The 26,070-nt window shown below is 44.6% G+C and overlaps 1 protein-coding gene and 1 long non-coding RNA gene across 2 annotated transcripts in view; one reads left to right on the plus strand and one right to left on the minus strand.

Annotated features, from left to right (window-relative positions):
* The window catches only part of IL17RD (interleukin 17 receptor D), a 62,098-nt gene that overhangs the window by 27,231 nt on the left and 8,797 nt on the right, over positions 1-26,070 (plus strand). Inside the window, exons 2-7 of the mRNA XM_032647311.1 lie at positions 12,878-12,935; positions 18,512-18,637; positions 22,740-22,858; positions 23,371-23,491; positions 25,451-25,495; positions 25,581-25,732. Coding sequence (XP_032503202.1) covers positions 12,878-12,935; positions 18,512-18,637; positions 22,740-22,858; positions 23,371-23,491; positions 25,451-25,495; positions 25,581-25,732 — 621 coding nt within the window. The remainder of the gene's footprint in view (positions 1-12,877; positions 12,936-18,511; positions 18,638-22,739; positions 22,859-23,370; positions 23,492-25,450; positions 25,496-25,580; positions 25,733-26,070) is intronic.
* LOC116761506 lies at positions 13,637-25,126 on the minus strand. Its single transcript, XR_004352037.1, has 3 exons — positions 25,115-25,126; positions 18,612-18,615; positions 13,637-13,868 (listed from the first exon to the last, which is right to left on the minus strand). It is a non-coding gene; the product is annotated as an uncharacterized LOC116761506 (long non-coding RNA).

Below are 26,070 nucleotides of genomic sequence, written 5' to 3' on the forward strand. Positions count from 1 at the left end.
TTTTTTTTTTTTTTTTTTGTGGTACGCAGGCCTCTCACTGTTGTGGAGCACAGGCTCCGGACGCGCAGGCTCAGAGGCCATGGCTCACGGGCCCAGCCGCTCCACGGCATGTGGGATCTTCCCGGACCGGGGCACGAACCCATGTCCCCTGCATCGGCAGGCGGACTCTCAACCGCTGCGCCACCAGGGAAGCCCTACTACTTTTTAATAATGGCTAATTAGAGCTGGCTGGACCCTTAGAAAGAATTTGGCCCAATGGCCCTAATTTTTACCTCATTAGGATCTTTTTGCTGTTTATCCCATTGGTCCCACATGGCTCTCCCAAAAGAAACTGCATTAGCTGGTAGCGATTTATCAGAACAATGGTCTGTGTATTAGGATCTAACTTATGTCAAGTCAGAGTCCATGTGATACATGCAACAGAGATCATTTGGAAGAGTCTTCAAAGTGATGGGGAGGGGAGGAGTTTGGGGGGTGCTTTTCGTTTTATTGAGATATATTGATAATTGACTTATAACACTGCATAAGTATATGGTACACGGCCTGTTGACTTGATACATTTATATTATAGTATGATTTACAGTAGCTTTAACTGATACCTCTGTCACGTCCATAATTATCATTTCTTTTTTTGGAGTGAGAATATTGAACATCTTGTCTCTTGGCAATTTTGAAGTATATAGTACAATAATGTTGACTAGAGAGGATTTTCATATTCTTCTCTGTACTTAAATTTCCTTTGCCTTGAACTTGTTATATTTACAAAAGTAATAAAGCCTCTTTCAAAGAAAAGCCCACTATTTTCCTAGAAACTTGAAAACCCACCGTTAGAGTTCTCTGATTTTGAGAACCACTGAATATTGCACTCCTCAGGGACAGTTGGGGAAGTGGTAGACAGGACTTGGTACTTGAGCCAGCTGTGCCTGTGTGGGACTTTTCCTCAGTGCTCCTATGACTGACGTGGCTCCATGTCCCACAAAGCCTGACAGCTTGGCCTCACATCCACCCAGCTGCTCAGTTTGAAATCATTTTAGCCAGAACCTTTGGACCTCTCTTTTTAATTAATTAATTAATTTGGCCATGCCTTGTGGCTTGTAGGATCTTAGTTCCCTGACCAGGGATTGAACCTGTGTCCCCTGCAGTGGAAGTGCAGAGTCCTAACCACTGGACTGCCAGGGAATTCCCTTTCTTAAAAATACCTAATCACTGCTTTTAATTTTTTCTGGTAAGTCTCTGTTTCACCCTAACTTCATGATAAAATGTTACAGGCTTCTAACTGATTTCTACCATATTGCTTTGATTTTGTAAACACTTCTCCATGGGAAGGCTAATGAAGGGACAAGGTGCATTGATTTCTTCCTGTTGAGAGGTCAAGGAGGAAGGTTATGTGTGCCATTTGCTTGCCTCAACCCCTTGGGGGAGTAGGAATCCGCCACCAGGGCCACTTCATCAGAAAGGAAGTGTGCACCTACCTGCTGTTCCATTTGCCCTGCCTGCCTCATATGAATTTGCTAATTTACCTCTCTACCAATCTATGCCAGGAGTCCCTGGGGAGGTAGTACAGGGAACTCTTCATTCCTGGGAACTCTCCACTCTCTCCTTCACCCACAGGGAACATTTATCTTAATCTGAAATCCACCAAGACATTGATACTTCATTTTTACTTTATTCTTTGCCCTCCTTCCCAGAATGACATTTTAGCTGTTCAAGGAAATAAAAACAAAGCTGAATAGTTTTTGGCAAACACAATTATTTCCTGGCCTAAAATCATACAATGATTTAATTGGTATGTCGTTGTGTGTGTGTTTGCATGTGAGTGCTTTAATGGGAATTCCATGTGGTATCATTGGGCAATTAGGAAAGAGAGTCTTCTGGATTTATTGCTTATAGTTTAAGGGCGGACTGCTGGCTTGCATCCAAGAAGTAGGGAGACTTAAAGTTGCAAGGACCATTAGCATTGGAATATAACCTTCCGATTACCTACTATTTAAAAATTGGTTTGGTAAGAGGTAAAAATCACAGCCGAAGGTGAAATGATTTACTCCTTGAAACTTGTTGGGTTCATGTAAATAAACTTGTGGGGGACTTGGCATCATGGAAGTGATAGTGTCCTGTCTCTGCTGTTACCAACATCTAATTTTTGAGGCTTGAATGAGTTTTGGTATGTCTGGAGCAGAAGTCAAAGTCGTAGATAATTCTTCATTTTGGAAAACTGGAGTTTTATTTTTTAAAAACTTAAAAAAAATTTTTTTAATTAATTAATTTATTTTTGGCTGCATTGGGTCTTCACTGCTGCGTGTGGGCTTTCTATCATTGCGGTGAGCAGGGGCTGCTCATCCTTGTGGTGTGTGGGCTTCTCATTGCAGTGGCTTCTCTTGTTGCGGAGCACGGTCTCTAGGCACGTGGGCTTCAGTAGTTGTGGCGCACGGGCTTTGCTGCTCCATGGCATGTGGGATCTTCCTGATCGAACCCGTGTCCACTGCACTGGCAGGTGGATTCTTAACCACTGTGCCACCAGGGAAGTCCCTGGAAAACTGGAGTTTCAGATTATCCTCCATAGTGGTTTTTGGGCAAATATTTAAGAATGTATCCCAAACGTGACCTAATTTTGTGTGCTGACAACAGACACGACAGACAGGAAGAAGCAGTTGAGCAGAAGTGGGAAACTCAGCTGTTTTCTCCATCTTCTGGACACCACGATTATGTTCCTTCCCATTCAGCAAAGGGAGGAAAAAAAGAATAAACCACACTGCAGTTTATTTTTTAAAAACAAAATTCAGTAAAACTGACTTGATTGCAGATGTGACTGTTGTCACCTGTGATCCGAAAAGTGATAGAAGCTCTTAATGGGCTCCTGTGTTTAACAGCGGAAATGGTTGCCTTTTATGCTCCTACTTTCTGAAGTTCATGAGCCCCAACATGAGTTGTAATAAATACTGCCCACAAAGGATAACAGTTGAGACATTAATTCGGAGTTTTATTTAAAACTGAGATCTGACTTCCAACCACCTCGTGCCCTATTTGAATTTTGTTTTTTAATTGCCAGTTTCCCTTGGGTCACTAAACCACTTCTTCTGTAGGCCTGGTGTTAAGCTGTCATGCTATCAATAAGGCAGGCAGGTGAGAGCCTGGGTGGATTTCAGGAATGCTGAAACCTCCTGAAGAATTTGCATGCGTACATGTGTGCCACAGCTCTCACCAAATCCTCAAGGACATCTGTGTCCCCACAGAAAAAGCTGGGGCCCTCTGTTGGGAGGGATGAGGGGTAAATGAGAGGTTTTTAGGGATGTGGGTTGCAGCTATATAACAACTCACACTCCCCCATTTTCAGATCTGATCAGTGATATTACTCAAACCTTCAGCACATCCTTGCATCTTGAGACCATCTTGCACTTTAGCCCATGAGCACACTTGAATGGGACACCTGTGCTTAGGGGGGACTGAGCTGAGCGTCGAACAGCCTGGGTCTCACGTTGTCCGAGCACCGTCATCGTTGTTCGTTTTCACCCTCGTTAACGCAGGACAAGTAACACGGCCCCGGTAACCATCAGGTACTCAGCAAATGCCAGTGACATGCTTGTAGGGGAACGGCTCTGGGAAATCGACGTGGAGACTTGATACTGCTCCCAAGGAACTCACATTCCCCCAAGTGGGGGGAACCAAGACTGTTGAGACTTGCCCCGGAGTGTTTGGTGGGCTGGAGGAGTGGCTGGGAGTGGGGGGTGGGGCAGAGGAGAAGCTTGTTCACTTGCTGGTTAACATTTGAGGGTCTTCGACAAAGGAAGTCTAATGTCCTGCCCGGTCAGCCGGTGATTGCCCCCCACCCCCACCCCCGTTGTGCACAGGAAGTCAGACACTAATGATGGTAGCAAGGGGACAAAGGCGCCCAGCCCGGGAAGGGCCTAATTGCTGTGTCCGGCTCCCGGGCGGCCGGCCTCAAGCTGGTGGGGTTGGGCAGGATGCGCTAAGTGTTAACACCTGGAGCCACGCTGCTGCCTTCCTGGTGCCTTTATTTTTTCACCCTGTGTGGCTGGGCGCGCGCACACACACACACACACACACACACACACATACACACTGCAACTGCATCTCGGGGACATTTTGGGATGTGTTACTTAACAGACTAGGTGGAAGTGTTGGATCGGGAGGTCACAGGGCTGAGGACCAGAAGGCCTGAGTCCCCTCAATCTGCCCGTGGGGCTTGGTGACTGTTGCTTTACCTCTGGGTGAGCTGATTCCCCTCCTTTCCCCCAGGAAATCTGAGAAAGGCCAGACCTTGCAAAGAGGCAGATACGTATCAGACGGGTCAGTGGAGTTTTGGCTTGGAACATTCTAGTCAGAACTGATGGAAGAATGCTCCTAGGGGAAAGAGGGATGAGGGTCTTTACCACTGTTTTGAGCCAGTTGGGGTCCTAGGGAGGTAGGACTATGGCAGGATCAGGAGTGATGGGAGGCACCTACCAGCACTCAAAGCAGGTTGTGTTCTGTGTGTGTATATCTGAACCCACACTTAGAGGGGCTGGTTGGAGGGGTTGCATCCCAGGGAAGGGGGGAAGCCAAGATGCACCCCCTCATTTCTATGTGGCGTCTCTGGAATCTTTGTGTCTAAACGTGGCTTTGGACCTGGGGCCTGGAAAGCACTCAGTGGCCTCTGGGAGCTCTGGGAATGCCCCAAAATTGTATAAGAAATGTTTCTGTGGGAAATTGGGTGAGGAATGTTTCTCACAGGATTCTTCTAGGGGTTCTAGAAACCCTTTCCCCTTAACAGCAAAGGGGTCATCAACAATTAAAAGTGAAGACATCCTGCCTTGGCAGGAGCACTGCTGGGATGGCATTAATGGCTCATTTCCGGCAATGGGCAAAGCAGCCTGGGAGCCTGAGCTTGATCCCTCCCGGAGGCAAGCGATGGGGGGTGGCCCTGAGCACAGGTTGACTGACTTGGATTTTTGCAGCCAGAGACAGGAGAGTTTAAGTAACTTATGAAAAGGGGTCTAATGTTGACTTGCTGCTTCTCTCTGTTATTTTAAGGAGGTTTTTCTGTCCAAGACCACCGTGTGGACAGAAATAATAGGCTGACAGAAGGGGTCGCCTTGCTTTATAGTGCAGCCTGTGATGTTTCGATTAGCATTAAAATCTGAAAGGGCAGCCTTCCATAATTTCCAGAGATGTGAAATCCACCTTGAAGGAAGCACATGTGTGGGGCATGCTGGGGACCTGCCTAGCTGGTGGAGGCTAGGTCCCCATGGGAACATCACAATCCCCCATTTCTGCAGGCATTTATGCTGTAAAAGCAGAATTCCAGATGTGATACAGTATTTGGAGACTCCACCCCGGGGCCTCGGAAGCAGTATTTGAAGTCAGCACAATTCAGCGCACAATGTCTGTGTGGTCCTAAGGCTTTTTATTAGTAGTTTTGTTTTGATCCAAACATTTCCTCTGAGTTTAGGCATAACAACCATGTTTATAGCTCTAAGTTTTCCTCTGCTGTCTAATCACTATTTTGCCCTCGCAGGAAGATACTTTCTCGGGCTTCTGGAGCAAAGTCTTCGTAACTACCTTTCACTGCTACGTGAGAGGGAGCCGGTAGCTGATTTGCTGGGTCTGTTCTCGGGTGGTTGGTTGTTTGCTTCCTCTTCATATCCGGTATTTACAGAAGACCAGTTGATCTGTGTCTGTGTGTGCTTTTGAAACTGCAGGTGGGTTGACTGTTACCTTAAAGATGCCAGTTCTTTAACATGAGGTTCTCATTTGTGTGGATGGGTGTGGTGTGTGCAGCAGAGGGGAAAGGTCTGGCTCTCCGTCCAGAGGCATGTTTTATAACTTGCTTTTAACATTTTGAGGATTGGAAAAATCCTGTCTGTTTGCGAGTATCAGCCATGAGAGAACACACAGCCCAGATCCTTAACAGACTCGTTGGAAAAAGTACTTGGGCTTCTGCTTTGTGAAAACCAAGGTGGCTACAGAGCTTTGTTTTGTTTTTAAACACAGGAAAAAAGTTGGCGTGTGCATGTGTGTGTGTGTGTGTGTGTGTGTGTGTGTGTGTGTGTGTGTTGATGTCTGGGCTTTAACTGCATATGCATGTTCCAGTGGCAAGGCAATAAGAAACTTATAAAGTCTGCAGCAGGGAAGGATATATTAAAATGTATTAAATTCCATTTAGGCCACCGCCAGGTAGAAAAGTTGCTATCATATTGCAGCACATAAATGTATCAAATCAACACGTTGTACACTTTAAACTTACACAGTGTTGTATGTCAATAGTATCTCAATTTTTAAAAAAAGAAAAGAAAAATTACTGTCTGAGAAACAACTCATATAAATGCCCTACCACATCTTTGTCTTTAGTGAAAGGATTTCCTTGGGGGGGGCGTGCACTGTGGAGGAGGGTGGAATAGTGAAAAGATGCTTAGATGAAAACTAGAGCTTTCAGTTTGATAAGCAGGACACATGGTAACTTGGCATAGGTCGGCTCCATGTTAGAGGTCAGAAACAATTGTCCCTTCAGCTTTCCTTGGGAGAGCGTGAAATTAGGAACATGTGTGTGATGATTCGCAGCAAGTCAGAGATGAATCATGATTATGGCTTTGGTCTGGTGCACAGGCGATGCTTTGGAGTAGTGAATTCCTACCTCCTCGAGCAAATCTCTCTAATTAACTTAAGATCTCCAGGTCTTTTTGGGCCGTCGTGGTAATTGCTGGTGGGAACCCACTGGCACTCCTCAAGAGTTTGTGTGTTCCCCACTAGACATCCAAGACCTCACCTCCCCAAAGCAGACAGCTGGCTGGCACCCTGCATGTCTGAAGTTGGTTGCTTCTAGATGGAGAGTGAGAGAGAACACTTCCCGGGAATGTGGAGTGAATATCTTGAGTAGATAGATCTGGCCCAAGCTGGCTTTGTGATTTATTTTCCTTGTGTTTTGGGTCTGCCGGCATTCTCCTCGGCTTGCCTCACCTGGGGCTTCTCTGCCTTTGCTGATTTTTTTTTTTTTTTTTTTTTTAAGCTAAAGGTTTGAACTGAAGTAAGTGGGATCTGCCTTCATTTCTGAAACCATCTGAACCTGCACGAAGTAAATGGACCCCATGTCCTGTCTCTAGCCCTCATAATGTCCACTGGTCATAGGCAAAAACATCAGTCCCCTTGTGCATTTCAAGCCTCACAGAACTGTCTGCTTTTTAGTCTCATTAACACACTGGAAACTCGAAGATGGAGGCAATGTTATGGAAAAGAGGATGTTTGAGTTGCCCACAGTTTGAAGTAGTTACTTGGTCGGTGTGCCTTTAAAAACAAACCATCCTTTCAGTTCTTTCTGACAAATGGTCTTATTTAAATTCTCACCCAATCTCAATTCACTAAAACTTTACTAGCTTTCTGAAAGTTCCTTAATTGATTTGAAAGCAGTCTTGTGTAGGCCTTACTGTTTGGCTTACCTTCCATGGAAAGGGGGCACTATAATTAGCACAGTCCTTTTTAAAATGCATTTTTCCTAAATGGCAGTTAAGCTGTTTTGGAGCTGGATTGAAAATGTTGCTCTGGCAAGTTGGTATCTTCAAATGGCCCGGAATCCCCCAGGGTCCCTCAGGAAATTGGCCATCTGACGCCCCTCATGGTGATGTTGGCAGCTCTGTGTGGGATTCCCGCTCTGTGGCGGTCTTTGTGTCCAGGCCTTTGCTTTTTTGCCATATGGGTGGAGCATGGTGTGGGTTTTTGCCTTTTGAATTTTATTTCTTTAGAGCACTTAGGGGTTATCCTCCCCTTCCCCTTTCCAGAGTAAAAGATGTTTTCTCTCTTCTGTCCCCATTTGCTGCTTCCTTCCTTGCTTACCATAGAGAGTTCACAGCTGAGCTCCAGGCACCTGGGGCTTGCTTCTTAGCTGGCATTGGAACAAATTAAGAGCTGCCCTTAGTGCACCAAATGGGGGTGGTTAATTAACCAAGAATGTGACACCCTGAGGCTACAGCACTGGCATTTTTGTAAGTAACAGGCAATAAGCAAGTATTCTTTTTTTTTTTGCAAGTATTGTTAATTGTCAGCTCATTAAATATCAAATCGGGTGTAGTAGGTAAGAGCTTGGAATTGTTTCCTGAAGAAACAGCTTCTGAAGCTGTTGACCAGCTTTGTGAGTTGCCTTCTCTGTGTTCCCTTATGGTGGGACCTGATTGTAAGCCCATAAGTCACCTTGTCACATCAAGCTAGGCCCTCCTGGGTTCTCTGGATATATTACCCGGCTGAATTATGCATGTATTCATTCTGACAGAAAACTGATATTTATCGAGGGCTGACTATGTGCTAGGCCCTGGACTGTGGGGAATGCCATGGTCACTTTGCCTTAAGTTTCTCCCCATCTGGTTCAACCTGAGTGCTTTGCAGAGATGGAGTCCCTGGGTTGCCCAGTTCCCACCAAGACCAATAGCAGAACACAGTCCTTAGTCTGGTGGTTGGTGCCTTCTGCCGCCTTGTCCTGACCTGCACGGCTGCCTCTTCTCCCCCAGTACCCCCAAGGTCTGGATGCTGGAGACAGATCATACCTGGAGATGCCACTTCCTGTGAGCGTCACCCTGCCTATCTCACGTGTCCCCTTGTAGCACAACTCTCACCATGTTTATTAGGGAAGGAATCATAGCATAACCATTACTGCCTATGAAATAACCGTTTCAATATGTGCCAGGAAATGTGCAGAGCACTTGATATATGTCAATCATCTCACATGGTCCCCACACCAATCCTTTCCAGGAAGCTTGATTCAAACACTTTATAGCTCTGGTGAATGAGGCTCAGAAAGGTTGAGAAGTTTGCCTAAGGTCACACAGCTGGAAAGTGGACGATTTGAACACACCTTTGGCAACTCCAAAGCCCATTCTCTTAACTACTCTTTTACTCCAGATAAGCCCCAGAGTAGCCCACAGAAACCTCTGTCTAGGACGGCAAAATCTCAAGCAGCAGCTGTCATGGTTCAGTGTTCCTTGTATGCCTGAAGCGGGGAGTGGGGTGGAAGAGCGCAGTGGCAAGTGATCAGTCTGCCCTCGGTCTGGGAGGGGAGAACGACTGTATAAACCACACACGTGCACACGTGTGTGTGTGAGAGATGTTCATCCCATGTGGCAACTGAAGTTATGTAAGTAATTTGCTTTCAATTGCTGCTGTAATAAAAAATTACCACCAACTTAGTGGCTTAAAACACCACAAATTTATTATCTTACAGTTCTTGACATTAGAATTCCAAAATGAATCTTATGGGGTTAAAATCAAGGTGTTGGCAGGTCTGGCTCCATCTGGAGGCTCTGGGGGAGAATCCATTCCTTGCCCTTTCCCGCATCTAGAGGCCGGCCGCGTTGCTCCTCCATCTTCAAAACCCGTAGCATAGCACCTTTAAATCATTGTCTCTGTCTCTCTGCCTTCTGTTTCCATTGTCACATCTCCTTCTCTGACTCTGACCTTCCTCTCTCCCTCTTCTAAGGAGCCTTGTGATTGTATTAGGCCCACCTGGATAATTCAGAATACTCTCCCCATCTCAAGATCCTGAAACTTAATCTCATAGCCCCTTTGTTATGTAAAGTAACATATTCATGGGTTCTGGGGATTATGATGTGGACATGTTGCGGGGGGTGGTTGTTATTCTGTCTACCACCAAGTGTAAAGAAAACCAGTGTTCTGTGAGCCAGCCTGGACATACTGTTTCTCAGGTGGTTTCTGAGGGCTCTGGAGCAGCTGAAGCATTATTTAGGTGTGAGCTGAGGACAGCCTCGTGGAGCATCTGTCTGAGGCATGTGCTGAGAAGCTGTGCACTTGACGACTTCCAAGAGCAAAAAGTCTTTACAGTACATACAGGAGCTGGTGCCTGCAATGGTGCCTCTTGCTTCCAAGCTCCAAGATCAGCCTTGGATGGTCACAGGGTCTTTTGGTCTCTGATTTTCTGTGGAATTAGTATTACCATTTTGCATCCACATTCACAGAGGTGCCATGCCAGTCAAATCGTGGAGGTGGATCCCTGTGCTCCCATCACATGAGTGTGCAGGCAGACTAATGTGTCAGGAGCAGAGGGTGAGAGAGGCTAGGCTAAGGTGAGAAGCCCTCGGAGGAGCAGGCCCCGGGTGATGGGAAGGGCATTCTGGGAATATGAAGGTCTCCAGAACATGTGCTGAGCAGTCATGCAGGCCCAGACGGGGGTGGAAGGTAGGAAGGAGAGTGATTGAGAAGGTAGGCAGGGGCCACGTCAGGAATGGTCTAGGAGGTACAGGGAGCCAGTGGTGGGCTTGGAGCAGACAAATGAGGATAGATTTGCGCATTAGGAGATCACCTTGGTGACCAGAGCTCCTTGAGATCAGGACCCGGGTCTGGTTCATGGCTGAGTGCTCTTTGGGGCTTGGATGAAGGTGGAATGCTCAGTCAGTAGTGAATGGATGCCATAGGCAAGCCTCACTGTCCTTTGAGGTCAGCTCACTGGGCCCGCTTCTGAGCAGCTCCACAGACATCACAGAGACCTTATTTGGAGTGATTTAGGTTCTTGTATACAGGATATAGCACATCTCGCTGTCTCGGGCTCCTTTCCACAATGCATTCATGGCAAGTGCCCAATGAATATCTGTTAAAAACGTGTTGCAGTAGAAATACAGGGCGAACAAGAGCAAAATGAAAAGCTGACAAAGTCCTACAAGCGAGGTGATTGGTCACCAGAGTCCTACACGCCTTGGAGCATGCTATTAAATGGAGTGCATCTCCTTTTTGAAAAGTGCTTCCTCTGCATGGCTTCACATGGTCCTCCTCAAACTCCCTTCTCAGAGGAAAGTCATGCAAATTGTCTTTTAATAAAAACAGTTGAGGAGATTCACACCCAGTGGAGTGAAGTGGTTTGCCCTTGGTCCCAGCTAGAGGATGAAGGATTAAGGTACTTACCTTGGCCCCTGGATTACATTTTTGTTTCCCTCCCCTGAGACTCCCCTGTCCTCTCCATTCTAGCCCAGTTATCCTTCCCTCTCTTCAGCTTCTAGTACATGGTGTTCTTACCCTGGGTTCATCCTTACTGAGGCGCTGCATGTGGCATTTCATACACTGTATGCTTATTTATGGCTGGCCCTTTCACCCTAGCTGCAGAGACCTTGTATGCCATCTACACTGAGAGTTCTTGGAGGGTCAGGGTGTGATTTGAGATTTGTCTGTATGCCCTGCATGTGATCCACATACCCAGTTACTGTTCTTTGAAAGAATGAACCACTTCGCTCCTGAGGGCAGGGATAGTGGCTGTTGTGTTCACCACTGTACCTAGGATAATGTCTGGCTCATAATAGATGGTGAGTGAATTTATATCCTGGGGGTTTGTATGGGAGGAGAAGAGTGTGGCTTGGGGCACACCCCTTGGGCATTACTGAGGGATTGTGCGGGTTTTGCATCGTCTCTTTCCTGGTCCCCAGCTGGTCGTGTTGCTCTGGTCATGGCTATCTGTAAGTTGGATATCCTCCAGTCACACAGACTGTGGCCCTGTCCCTAAGCAGTTATGGAGACATTTAGGGTTTTAATAAGGTAATAACACTTTACAAAGTGTTTCCGTTCAGGTGAGGAATTCTGGAACCTTGTGTATGTGTGGAAGGGAGGGTGGAAGGAGGACAGCTGGAGAAGGAAGGTGAATCAGGAAGAAGGGGAACGGAACCCCAGTAGACCATGGGGCTAGTGCCCCATGTTGATTTAGATTTTCTGTTACTGCTTATTCCTCACTTTAATTAGAATGATGTGTGTCCATCCTCTTCTGCACAGCTGTGCTTTCCCAAGGTCTATGTTTATCTGAGCCCAGGGATACAGTTTCAGCGGGTATGCCTGGCTTCAGGATAAGCAGCGTGAACACGCTGGTAGCATATGGATGTGCTGGGGTTGTGACCTGAGACCCTGGGCTCCATCAGAAGTGTTCTGCACATTGTGTCTTAGTGTAACAATTGCCCATTAAATACCAGACTGCCAGCATATGGTTTTCCCTAACATCCCCCTTGTTGGGTGGAAACTTTAGCTGTGTGGTTAGAATATTTTCCCATCATTTAGCATTTAAGAATTAACATTTTGGGGGAGAATTCTGCAATTAATGCTGAATGGCACATTTGCAGATTATCACAGAAACAGTCAAACCAGTGTCGGGAGATCTTTAGCTGCTCTTTCCCATGATGGATAAGTGGTGGGTCAGGACAAGGTGCGGCCAACAGGAGGATTCCGGGGCTCCCTCTGTGGATGCTGTAATTAAAATGGGAGGTCTGGCAGAGTTGTTACCCCTGCTATTAAGAGTACAGATGGCTAAAAGCCACACCCCGAAGAGTTAGAGTTAGACCTTTCAAAGTCTTCTTCTATGATCCACCTTCTATGCTCTAAGCACAGGTATGGAGGCAGTGAAGACTTTTCTCATTAAAAGTAACAGCTTATTCCCACACTCATTCCTGGTCTTGGAATGAAAAACCTGTTTCCTTAGGCTTGAGGAATTGCCTATCTGTTATGGCTTAATAGGGCTTTTGGACGAGAGTGTCTGGTAGGCAAATTTTATAACCAATCAGTGCTCAAAGTGGATCCAACTGGAAGGGTTCCAGCTGGCAGCTCACGGTCACTCTCTCCCAGTTTTACTGTTAATGAATTATTATTTAACCCCCAAATGCAGAGCAGCCTCTGCTGCTATTGTTTCAGGGGATGTGAGTACTCCTGAGCCCTGTGGCCTGGCAGTTAAGAATCTCCTGGGCTAGAGGGAGCTGGGTAGGGGGACGGAGGGGGACACGGAGAGTGTGGATGTTGCTTGGTGACTGGCGTGACTCTGGGTCTCTGCGATCATGTGCGTGTTTTGACTCCGTGGGGAATTTGTGATGGAAAAGCAAATTGGCTTCACTCCTTCTCACGTTCTCCTGTTTTCCCACAGGGAGTGGGGCCGGCCAGCAGAAACAGCGGGCTGCATAACATCACCTTCAGATATGACAGTAAGTGAACGGCTTGACCGCCGAAGAATGGAGCCCTTTCAGTGATCTAAAGCTTCCACAGTTGTGCTTTAGTCAGGGACACTGCAGGTCCTGGAGTTGAGGGACTTTCTGAACCTGCTCAGGTTTGTCCACAGAGCTAAAGCACCTCAGTCTCAGTTAAGCAACCCCAAGTATTTCGGAGCTCGAACGGGTCAGTTGTCCTCTAAAGTGTTGAGAGAAGCTGTGTGGAGATCTCCCCTGATTTCCTCAGGACGTAGCCATATCCTTAAGAAAAACGCAGATGCCTGTAGGACCCAGCAGGGGAACAGGGAGCGCAGGTACCAGGTGCAGGAGTGGTAGGGACTGTGGTAAACCGGGTCGCCTGCGTCTGGTCTTAGAGGAGCACTGGCTCCTCCATTCCAGATCGGTGTGGTCTTGAGGGATGTCCCCTGAGCACAGCCGCATGTGATTTCCAAGAAGAGTGGGAAATTTGCATTTTTTTTCAGTATGGACATTTAACATTTAAAAAAAAATCAGCATTTATTTAAAAATTTTCACGAACACAGAGTGGGCCGAGTGAATCGGTCTCAGATTGGCACAGGGGTCTGATTCATAGGAAGGATATTGTTAATAGTAGAGTTTTGACGATTAGGTTTGTTGTGTGTAGTTCTGGTGTGTAAGGGTCATGGAATGCTCCTAGAAATAGGATAGTTGTAAACATATTTATTATGATAATATTAGCATATTCTGCTAGGAAGAATAGGGCGAAAGGGCCTGCTGCATACTCTACATTAAAGCCAGATACGAGCTCTGATTCTCCTTCTGTAAGGTCAAAGGGGGCTCGGTTAGTTTCTGCTAGGGTAGAAATAAATCATATTATGGCTAATGATCATGAAGGAAAGAGTAGTCATAGTTGTTCTCGTGTAGTGGTTAGTGTGGATAGGGTAAAGGGGTCTCCAGCTGGCCATCTTTGACTTAGACCTGGGTTCTCACCTTGTTCCCCACCTATCAGTAGTGAACTATGGCAGGTGACTCCACTTTGGCAAGCCTCAGTTTTCTCGTCACGTGAAATAAAGATTAACTTCTTCCTCAGCGTCATTTTGACACTTAAATGAGGTAATGTTTATAACAGCTCATCTCAGGAGCTAGCCTTCCGTGTGCACTCAGTAATTGATATCTATTAATATTAGAAGTCATTCCAACTGGAATTAGAATCCAAGTACCTTTTTGGCCCTTTCTCTCAAGGAAGTGTGACTTTTTCTGGATGAATTGTTTTCTGAGGGCAGGTGGGCGTGCTTTTTCTGATTAAGCATGTAGAGCCCGCCTTAGCATCTGCTTTTGTGCCCTAGGAGGTAATTATATAGAATTATGAGCATTTTAGCCTTATGAGCCATAAATTATAAGTAAAAATGTTGACAAGAAGGAGCTTGATTCATATTTAGTGACTTGACATTTGATTCATCTCTTGGAGAGTTATGAGTAAGGGCTATAGGTCACACTGAGGCCTCTGGAATAATCACTGCTAAAGCAGGGTTTTTGAGGTCATGTATGCAATCTAACAATTTTAAGATGCAAATATGGATGTCAAGTTCATGCCCGCAGTTGCTGACGTGGGTACTTTAAGTTAACTGATGAGAACTTACATGGGAAACTCAGACATTTCACGTTCATGATGTGTACATGTTCTGGGTAAATGCTATGATGCTAATGAAAGACTTGCAAGTCCATGAGACTTAATTCAGCTAAGTAAAGACATGTGTAAGGGATCTTTCTTTAGGTTAGAAAGTTAATTTCTAATATATGTTCTTGGTCCTGGTAGATCTTGTATTACATTCAAGAGTTCAAAATTTTCCGGTCAGCTGCAAACAAGTATTTGCATCTCTAATTTAATATGGGGTTTTGTGAAAGAGGATCCTTACCTATAAAACTTAAAAGTACCTTATTGTTTTCTTCATGGGACTAGATATTTGGCCCACGTGCCAATGCCTGTCCCTTGGTCATTATTTTCTTTGTAAGTCTTCAGCATTTAGTTAGAATTTAATTCACAACTCGACTCCTGAGACATCTGAAGCTAGGTTGCATATTGGCCAAATGTCATTTGGGCATAATTTTTTTGTACTCGGAATCCAAAACGTTAGAGTTGCTAATAATTGGATCCAGGCTGTGCAAAAAACTTAGTCATTGTTTTCCATTGAAAAAGATAATTTCTTTCTCCCACAAGGAAGTGCCTGTTATTGCTCTGTTGACTGGTTACTAGTTTGTTTGAAATAGCTAAGAACCAATCACCAAGTTTTCAACAAAAGTATTAAACTACAAATATCTTACTTTTCTATTCCTTTGCCATTTAACATTACAAAGAAAGAAAATGTCTTGCCTTTACATCAAAATCAGTTTTTACAGATCCCCTTGCCTCCTTTCACGTTGCATTTCTCGTTTCTTCGTCATGCTCTGAGTGGGGTAATGCCTGAGTAGGCTGTAATACGTTGTCTTAATTTGTAGACTTTATATTTGTATAATTGTATTTACAGAAACCCAGAGAGTGCTGATTTTGGCATTAGGAATGAACAAAGGGAAAAAAATCATGATTTACTCTAGTTCGTGCATCTTTTCCTAAAGCTGTTTGAGTCAAAGGTTTCTTTCATTATAGACCTCAGTAAATGAAAATGTTTGTACTTTACTCGTATGGGGGGATCTTGTCTTTTTTTATACTGGGAAGCTGGTCTCAGCTAGGATTTTTGCAGGCTGAATAGTTCTGATTCAGAACTTATTTTTTAGTCATATGCTTTGTGCTGGGGATAGAATAGCAAGAGCCCTGCGTGAGCTATCTGAGGTGGCTTTCTGGGCTGGTCACTGGTGGCATTGCAAGCCACCCAGCCGATCACTCTAGCTGCAGTTTCCTTGTTTGTTCAATGTGGGTATTAAAACAGATGTTTCAACATTTTTTTCCTATTCTAAAGTTCTCTTCTGTACCCAGTGAACACATGTTGAACACTTTGAGAGTGAATTGTCATCAGAAGTAGAATTTGGTTTTATTAATTATTAACATCTTTTCAAAAGAAGAAATACTGAAATGTCGAGGTGGCTGTTTTTGAAGAAGATGGAGTTTAGGGAAGGGAGTATGCCTTCTGTAGGAGTTAGGCAGAAAAGCAGGACACAAAGCCGAGTGAAGGGTGGAGTTTCAGAGAGGAGGCGGGTGCATTTTAGCGCATGTGTGTTGTCCTCTAATAAGAAATTTAAAAAGAAGGGATATTGTGTGCATGTCAAAAGGCTTGCAAGCATATCCGTTAGATGTTAGCAGTTACTTCTGTGTGGTGGGAGGTTATGGATGACTTCTCCATTTTTTAAATATTCTGTTGTGATTTTCAAATATCTAGTGAATATTTTTAGTCATAAAAATGGGAAATGTGTGGTATAGTTTACGGCGAGCAGGGGGACAGGCATGCAGCAGACTCACTAGGCTTCTTAGAAAATGCCTCTGAATGCTTCACCCCCAAAACACCCTGACTTCAGAGGGGTAATGAGTAGTTTTGGAATCCGATGGAAGGCCTTTTGCATCATATACTAAAGAAAGTTTTCAAGTTTAATTACTGAAAAGAAATCAAGATAAAGCAGCGTAAGAATGACAAGTTAGTGTCTGTGATTCTCCATGCACAAGTGGCTGGAACAGCCTGCAGCCATCCTGGGAGGTCCCCCCACTGGGTCTGGCTGGAAGCTTCTGGCAGCTTTTTAGGATCCTTTTTAGACTTTGAAAGTGTACTTAGCAATACCAGGTGGCACAGCTGCTGCATTGGCAGGTGGCAGTGAGTCATGTCCTCAGACAAAATCAAAGAATCGGTGGTTTTCGTCTTTACCTGGGACTGTTTGGATTTGGGGGGTGTTGTGGGTGTCTTTGATGAGGTGGTGTTTGGGAACAAAGGTTTTACCTTTGACACACTAGTTAACATTGAAGGTGCTTTTGCTTATCACGAAATCAGTTAGTCCCTTTGGCAGGTCCTAATTGGATTCTTTAACAGTCTGGCTGTGAATCACTACCCTACGAATTCACATCCTCCTATGAGTTCCTTTTTCCCAGTCACCTTGCCCTCGCCCTCGCCCTCGCCCCCCTCGCCCTCGCCCTCGAGGTTTCTTCTGAAAATGAACAAACCCCATATTACTTAGCCATTGTTTTGCTTCAGATCACTCTTTAATGCTAAAAACTGATTGAACTGATGTAAATTATTATTGATTTAGGTAAAATGTCATAGTAGTAAAAAGTGAATGCCTGATACACACACAAACTCCAGACTTTACATAATCCTCCTACCACTGTCCCAGAATTTAACTCAAGGGGAGGGGGTGGTGTTATAAATAAACCCCACTGCAGCATTTTAAAGTTTTCCAAACAGCCAACCTTTGATGTCATCTGTGGGCTTTAAGGCACATGTCTTTTTTAAAAATAATTTCAGGCATATATATAGTTTAAATTAATTAATTAATTAATCTTTGGCTGTGTTGAGTCTTCATTGCTGTGCGCGGGCTTTCTCTAGCTGCGGCGAACGGGGGCTGCTCTTTGATGTGGTGCACAGGCTTCTCCTTGCGGTGGCTTCTCTTGTTGCGGAGCAAGGGCTTTAGGCACGCGGGCTTCAGTAGTTGTGGCACGTGGACTCAGTAGTTGTGGCGCACGGGCTTAGGTGCTCCGTGTCCTGTGGGATCTTCCTGGACCAGAGATCGAACGCGTGTCCCCCGCATTGGCAGGCGGATTCTTAACCACTGCGCCACCAGGGAAGTCCCTAGGCACACGTCTTTAGACAGAATAGATTTGGCTAACTCCGAACATGCCCTGCATAATTTGAGAAGATGAACATGGAGAGAATAAATAAATGCTTAAATATAACTGTTCTCCTACCATATGACCCAGCAATCCCACTACTGGGCATATACCCTGAGAAAACCATAATTCAAAAAGAGTCATGTACCAAAATGTTCGTTGCAGCTCTATTTATGATAGCCCGGAGATGGAGACAACCTAAGTGCCCATCATCGGATGAATGGATAAAGAAGATGTGGCACATATATACAATGGAATATTACTCAGCCATAAAAAGAAACGAAATTGAGCTATTTGTAATGAGGTGGATAGACCTAGAGTCTGTCATACAGAGTGAAGTAAGTCAGAAAGAGAAAGACACATACCGTATGCTAACACATATATATGGAATTTAAGGAAAAAAAATGTCATGAAGAACCTAAGGGTAAGACAGGAATAAAGACACAGACCTACTGGAGAATGGACTTGAGAATATGGGGAGGGGGAAGGGTGAGCTGTGACAAAGCGAGAGAGAGGCATGGACATACATACACTATCAAACATAAGGTAGATAGCTAGTGGGAAGCAACCGCATCAGCTCGGTGCTTTGTGACCGCCTGGAGGGGTGGGATAGGGAGGGTGGGAGGGAGGGAGACGCAAGAGGGAAGAGATATGGGAACATATGTATATGTATAACTGATTCACTTTGTTATAAAGCAGAAACTAACACACCATTGTAAAGCAATTATACCCCAATAAAGATGTTAAAAAATATATATATATAACTGTTCTCATTCTCCCAACTCTCTAGACTGCACCACTTACTTGAATCCAGTGGGGAAGCACGTGATCGCCGATGCCCAGAACATCACCATCAGTCAGTATGCTTGCCACGATCAAGTGGCAGTCACCATTCTTTGGTCCCCAGGAGCCCTCGGTAAGTGGTCAAAATGGAGTCCACCATGGTGACTGGTGCCCAGTGCAGGGGTCCCAAGCATGGTGGCCTCCGGGGCCAGGTGGGTCTTGACATGAGCATAGCTTAGGTGTGCCTCGGCACAGACACACTTGCTACTTGGTTGTATACACTTGCTGCACATGCATGCAGCTTCATGTTGTGCCTATGACTTGTCTTTTGTTCCCTTGGCTGTTACTGAGAGAGATGTGGGTTTGTAAAATAATAGTGTGAGAGTGATAAATGGCACTGAGGCCTTGGCCTATGTGTCTCAGCAGGTGTTGGGGGGACAGGTGACCTATCCAAGGATATAATGGCTTCAGTATCCAGCATCAGTGATCTCTGTGGCCACAAGGAGATGTGTGGGCCCAGCATTGGCACATTGTGTGTGTTTTCAGGAAAACTCCAGTTTTCATGAGAAACCATGAAATCAACAATTTTTAAATGTTGGCAATGAATTGAATTTTTATTTAAATTGTGTGGGCTGAAAAAAAAGCAAACTAAAACAAATCAACAGAAAAGAGCAAACCCACATTATCTGGCCAGATCCAGGTTAGAGCTCCATCTGCTTGTCCTCTTTAATGAATTGATGACACACAGGAGAGGATGCAGTGGTTGAGTATGGAACCTGGGGAGGGCCCATTTGTTCAAATGGGCCTGGGTTTGAACCCAGAATCTACCTTTGAAAAGAAGCATTTAAATCTGGCTGAGCCCCAGCTTTCCCATCTGTAAAGTGTACATGACTGCCTCTTGGTTTGTTGTAAGACTTAGAGACAAAGAGTGGATATATGTATAACTGATTCACTTTGCTCTACAGCAGAAACTAACACAACATTGTAAATCAACTATAATCCAATAAAAGTTAAAAAAACAAAACAAAAACAAATATTGAGGGTGGAAATGTAAAATGGCACAACCACTTTGGAAAACGTTTTTGTATTTTCCTAAACAGTTAAACATGCATTACCACATGATCCAGCCATTTGACTACTATTTATCCAGGAGAAAGGAAAGCATATGTCCATACAAAGACTTGTACACAAACGTTCATAGCAGCTTTGTTTTTAATTGTCCAAAACTGGAAACAACGTGAATGTCCATCAGCACATGAACCGATACACAAACTGGTACATTCATACAGTGGAACACTACCCAGCAATGAAAAGGAATGGAATAGTGATATACCTAACAACATGGATGAATTTCAAAGTAATTTTTCTGAGTGAAATCAGCGAGACAAAAAAGTGCATGCTGAGTGATGACACATTCAATAAAATACAAACAAAGCTTTAGTGGCAAAAAGCAGGTTGGTGATTGCCTGGAAACAGGGGTGGGAGGGACTCTGTAGAGGCATGAGGAAGACTTGGGAGATGATAGATAAGTTCATTATCTTGATTGTGATGACAGTTTCATGGGTATATATATATGTCAAAGTGTATGAAATTGTTCTCTAATATGAAGTTAATTGTATGCCAACTATGCCTCAATAAACCTGTTAAGAGTAAAAAAAAAAAGAAAGAAAAAAGAAAAAGAATTAGAGACACATGGTACATTTCTAAAGAGAGCTCTTAAAAAACAGTGGCTGTTTTTATCATCATCAGAACCTGGTCCTCAGGTCTGCTCCTTGGACATTGCCACCGAATCTTAGAATTAAAAAAAAAAAATCTGGGGCTTCCCTGGTGGTGCAGTGGTTAGGCGTCCACCTGCCGATGCAGGGGACACGGGTTCATGCCCCGGTCCAGGAGGATCCCACATGCTGCGGAGTGGCTGGGCCCGTGAGCCATGGCCGCTGAGCCTGCACGTCCGGAGCCTGTGCTCCACAAGCGGAGAGCCCACAGCAGTGAGAGGCCCGCGTATCGCAAAAAAAAAAAAAAAAAAAAATCTGACGAAGGGAAAAGTAAAATGAATTTCTTAATCTGAATGAGATAAATCTCAGAGGAACCAGATTCAGTACAGAGACAGGGAGGATGGATCAGACCTGTGGGCCTGACTCACTAATCCATGTAAATACTGCTGGATCTGAACCCAATGGGTTTTCCAAAAAGAACATTACCTTAACATTTAAAAAGAAAAATATCCTCTGTGGATAAGAGAGAAGTAGTCATTCCAACATAAAGCTAAACGGTTAAGGGGTTGGCCTGACACATTGCAGGCTCCCTCTTTAGAATGAAAGTAAGAGATGTGAGGAAAACGGAGATGTGGAACAGTGAAGGCAGAAAGATGTGCTTTTTCTGCATGATGGTTTGTGGGTGGGAATGGCTGGACAGGTTCTATCAGTTTCTATGAGGTTCTAACAAGGAGACTCCTTGGGAGACAGAAAAGCATATGGGTTAAGAGCACTCTGGGTTTGATCCCATCTCTGCCATTTGATCCCTCTGTGACCCTGGGCAAGTCATTTAGTGTCTGTATACCTCGGTTTCCTCATCTATGAAGTGGGGACAATAATACCTTCCTCCTGTGGTTGTGAGGATTTTATGAGTTAAATGATGAGGAGTAGGTAAGTTCCTTTATGGGAAACTGCCTTATAAAATTGCTAAACATTATATAACTACAAGATGTTAACAGTATTGTGATACAGGGGTTACTATGATATAAGATTTACATTTACTGCCTCTACTTCCACTCCCATACTTGCAGGTCTTTTAAAGATAAGAACTAGAATCATCCACTCCCACCCCAGCGGATGAGTTTTTATGTAATTGTGAGATGTACAGTCTTATAATCATATTAATCACCTGGCTTTTGTTAAACAGTTCTGGGGACATTGAATGAATTAAATCTTAGTATAAATAATAAGGATTTGTTTAAAAATCTTTGGGGGGAAGGGGGGATCTCAAAAGACAAGTTCCTGTGAGAGCTACTAAATAGTTGCTGGTCAAAAACCTTAGATCTTGTCAGCATGTGTGAATCTCGGACTATGGATCAGCCAGCACTCAGCCCCGCAGGAAGCTTTGTACTTGAAATAATACAGCATGGCAGGGTCCATACTTGCACACTCTGTCCTCTGACCCCCTAAATGGCGAAGCTCTAATTGTAGCTCCTTTGCCTTTCCCACCATAAAATATGTGCTCTTCATTAAATAATTACAGGATTGGAGAACCTATTCGAAAGAGAAAAAGATTTCCCTGGCCTTTGCCATTGATAATTTTCCCACCTGGTTAATTGCATCCTGTGTAATTATTCTTGCCCTGGGAGGGGAAGGGTTGAAAATGTCTCCTTGTCTAGTGTTCCGAAAGAATGCGAAATCGATATCTCACCAATTGAGGCCGGCTTCGGGGAGCTCCAGCTGCAGTTGGACCACTCCAGTCTCCATGGGATACGAAGCCCCAGTACCAGCTCTCGTGGCCATCAGAGCTTAATCCTTTTGAAAGCAGCTAGTTGGACGTGCAGCAGGGGAAGCTCAGGTGGCGGGAGGCTGGGCCGGTGCCTTTCAGCGGCGCTGTGGGCGTCTCGGGGCCTCTGAGGGCTGTATGAAGAGCACACACTGGGCAGCTCTTGGGTGTCGGCCTTTCAGGCATGATTAGAGCAAGAACCGCTTTGTAACTCACATAGGCATTCTCCTAAGCTATTTAATCTCAAGCCTAGGAACCCCTTGTGTGCAGACACACACTTTGTTGGGAATTTTCTCCGTTGCTCAGTGAAACATGCAAGCAAATATGGGACTAAAACGGAAAGTATTTGAAACATGGTTTGGGGGGAGTCCCTGGTCAGCATTGGGAATGATCATCAGCAGAATACACCTTGTTTAATGACCTAGAAATTATATATTCCACTGCAGACTTTTATGATCAATTGTGACTTGAGTCTAAATATATGAACCCTATAGAGGCAATGGGCGTTTGTGCACTGGCTGGCTGGATGAGAGATTTATTAATTAGTAATGGTGGGAAAGAGCAAATCACCTGGCCTGTAACCAGAGGAATGCAGGGTATTTATTTTTCCTTTCTGTAAACTCAGATATTCCGGCTAGAGTTAGAATTCCTTTAACTCTGTTGTGTAGGTGGAGAGGACGGTAATCTTGGAGGAAGGAAAGTGCGTTCAGAAGTAATTAGGTCCACTTTTAATAAAAGCATTCTGCTTTGCTTAGGCATCGAATTCCTAAAAGGATTTCGGGTAATACTGGAGGAGCTGAAGTCAGAGGGAAGACAGTGCCAACAACTGATTCTAAAGGACCCGAAGCAGCTCAACAGTAGCTTCAAACGAGCTGTAAGTCACACGTGGGGAATGTGCTCCTGAAGATACACCATTGTTCTGGGGGCTGAATGGTCCATTGAAAGCCTGTGAAACTGGAGGAGAAGGGACTGTGGGGTCCACCCCACCTGCCAAGGTGGGCGATCCTGCTCTGCACTCCCAGAAACCCTCCAGCACCTCTTGGTGGTAAACAAACACACCTCTCAGGTTACAGGCTGGAGCAGCCGTCCTGGAAGGTGGCTTTGAGCCCTCAGGAGTGGATGTAGGCTCCTCCCCACCAGCTTTGTGCCACAGCTTCATTGCCAAAGAACAGACAGCGGTGCCCATCTTCCTTTTCAGTTAGGGGTCCAAACCTAAACTTGGTCCAGAAAGGAAACTTTCTGGACTTCCTCCTTCCCCCCGCAACACGTCCCCCAGCCCTAGAACTGTGTCTGCGTGACCGTCAGGGCAGACCGGAGCTCTCGCATGTAGGTTGGAAGGGTGGGTGATTTCTCTGTGACATCACATGTATTTTTGTTCCCTTTTAGGGAGTGGAATCTCAACCTTTCCTGAATATGAAATTTGAAACAGATTACTTTGTAAAGATTGTCCCTTTTCCTTCCATTAAAAATGAAAGCAATTATCACCCTTTCTTCTTCAGAACCCGCAGTGAGTATGGTCTTCCCTGCCTGTTTCCTGTGGGGAGACATTTCTTCTGCTTTTAATGACTTTTCGACAAGATGTGTTCAAGAGCACATGAAATACTAGTAAGAAACTAGCATGGGGAAGAGAAAAAGCATTCAGAAAAGCAACTTTTAGAATTAAGATTTGGCCCAGGCAGTGTGCATCTAACCAGAGACACCCATTCCTGGCTTATTCTGGAGTAGACATGGTGGTTGATTTTTTTGAAGGTGCTGTAAGGCAGCCATGTATTAAAATACTTTGATTAAAAAAAAAACCGGAATACAAAATATAAGTTGATTTCAAGGTAAAGGGTTAGAGCATGAAATGATTCTATCGTGTACCTGTCATCAGGAGGGTGGCCTCTGTGAGTGATTGCCTGTCATTTTCAGGATTAGATTAAGAAAATTAAGCAGTATCCCTGAGGTTACCTCGTTCTAGAAAGTTTATTTATTTAACATCTATGTTAAATAAATGCTTTCCAAATATTAATGCTCTGTTCTAAATATTTTCCAAATATTAATGCAGTTTACCTCCATAACAACCCTCCAAAGAACTTAATCTTACCATCCCCACTTATTAGATGTGGAATCACACATAGAGAGGTTAAAGGGCCTGTTGGGAGCTGGGATTTGAACCCCAAGGAGCCTGACTCTGGAGTACACACTCTCAAGCCAACCATGCTGGATTCCCTTCTCTGTCGGGCTCTCCCTTTCCATCTGTTCTGCACACAGTGTGGTGTGTCTTTCATCAACCTGAATTGCTGATGAATTTGGTGCCCAGGCATTCTGGGCCCCAGTGTTTCCCTCTTGCCTTCCTGGTCCGTCTTTCCAGGCCTTGGATGGTTGTCCAATCTGACATCCCCTCCTATGTGGCCTGCTTGCCGTCCTCATCCCTCTGTGATGTTTTTGTTCTCAACGCCAGCCTACATCCGTGCTTCCCTTTGTAGAATTCTTACTCTGGTTGTTTCCTTCTTTCCTTTTCTTTTTTTTTAAACTGTGGTTGTTTTCTATGCAGCAAAGTCATTTCATAACAGTTGATTTCATTTTCTTAATTAAAATAAGATTCCATAGGGCAGAGACCATGAACGTTTTACAGCATCTTTCGATGCCTTACACATAACAACCAGATAGAGGATTCAAAGAATGTGTTTATGGAAAGCTTGCTTAAATCAAAACTCGCCTACTTTAAGATTTAATTTTCCTCATTGGAATCAATGTCTATTTTGGGGTGAGGCAGGTGGTGCATTTATCACCATTTCAGTGCATTGTGACCTTGATGCTGCCTTTGATTTTCTTGGCATTGTAAGATCATTTTCCAGAGGGTTCTCCCTAGGTTAGCAACATGGCATAAAGTGCCTCTCTTGTGTTTTTATCGCATTTAAATCCTATTTCAAAGCTACTGCCTTTGCTGCCTGGTTTTCAGTACTGTTGCTACTACTTAATAGATGCCTGGATGTCATTTTTAGATTCCATCAAAAAGATTCCATCAAAAGTTAGAGTGCTAGCTAAGGTTAAAATAACCTCAAGATAAATTATCAGCATCACTCTAAAGTTCTCTTGTGCCTAAACAGTCTACAGTGGGGCAGGGGCTGGCATTATTTCTGTCTACAGTTAAAAGAGAGCCCCCATGGGGCAGAAGCATGAACATAGGTCTCGCTGCCTTTGGCTGTGGCCTTTAAGAAGCTTTTAAAATCTGGCTGACTTTAATATTGTTTCCATTTATGTGACATAAAGTGAACTGCATTAATACTTTTATATTGCACAATTCAAATTTTCATAAGATACAACTGGGCTATACTGAAAATCATTGTTGAGTTGATGCAGTTGAGGCATTTTACATTCTTTCCAGCAATACCCAGTGCCATATATTTATATTGTATTGAATTGTTGGATGAGGAAAATGTCAAACTGTGCTAAAACTAAAAATATGCATCTTTCTTAACAGCCTGTGACCTGCTATTGCAGCCGGACAACCTGGCCTGTAAACCCTGTAAGTATAGCTGTCCTTGTCTGTCACGTCTCTAGTGGTGTCGGGGCAGCCTCGGGGTGCTAACTCTGGTCCTTCCTCCTCCCAGTCTGGAAGCCTCGGAACCTCAACATCACCCAGCACGGTTCAGACATGCAGGTGTCCTTCGACCACGCACCCCATGCCTTTGGCTTCCGTTTCTTCTATATTCATTATAAGCTCAAGCATGAAGGACCCTTCAAGCGAAAGACCTGTAAACAGGTGAGCTGCTAGGTGTGCATAAAGGAATACTCTGTGTTTTAAAATGACCCCTGGGGCCCTGGAACTTGGACGGTTCAATGTGAACATTAGGCTTTGTGGATTCTGAGCAGTTGGTGGACACTCCAGAATGTTATCACTGGGTGCGTCTCAGGGCCGTCCTGAGCCATCCCTCACCCCCTAGTTATCTCTACCGTAGCTGTCCCAGTGGAGATGTAGCAGATAAAGTATTACCAAGGAACTGAAACAATGAAGTAGTTGTGGTCTATTCTATATTTTAATTTTTAATATTTATTTATATGGCTGTGCCAGCTCTTAGTTTTAGCATGCAGGATCTAGTT

Source organism: Phocoena sinus, chromosome 11, assembly GCF_008692025.1.
Source record: "Phocoena sinus isolate mPhoSin1 chromosome 11, mPhoSin1.pri, whole genome shotgun sequence".
Taxonomy (NCBI): Eukaryota; Metazoa; Chordata; class Mammalia; order Artiodactyla; family Phocoenidae; genus Phocoena; species Phocoena sinus.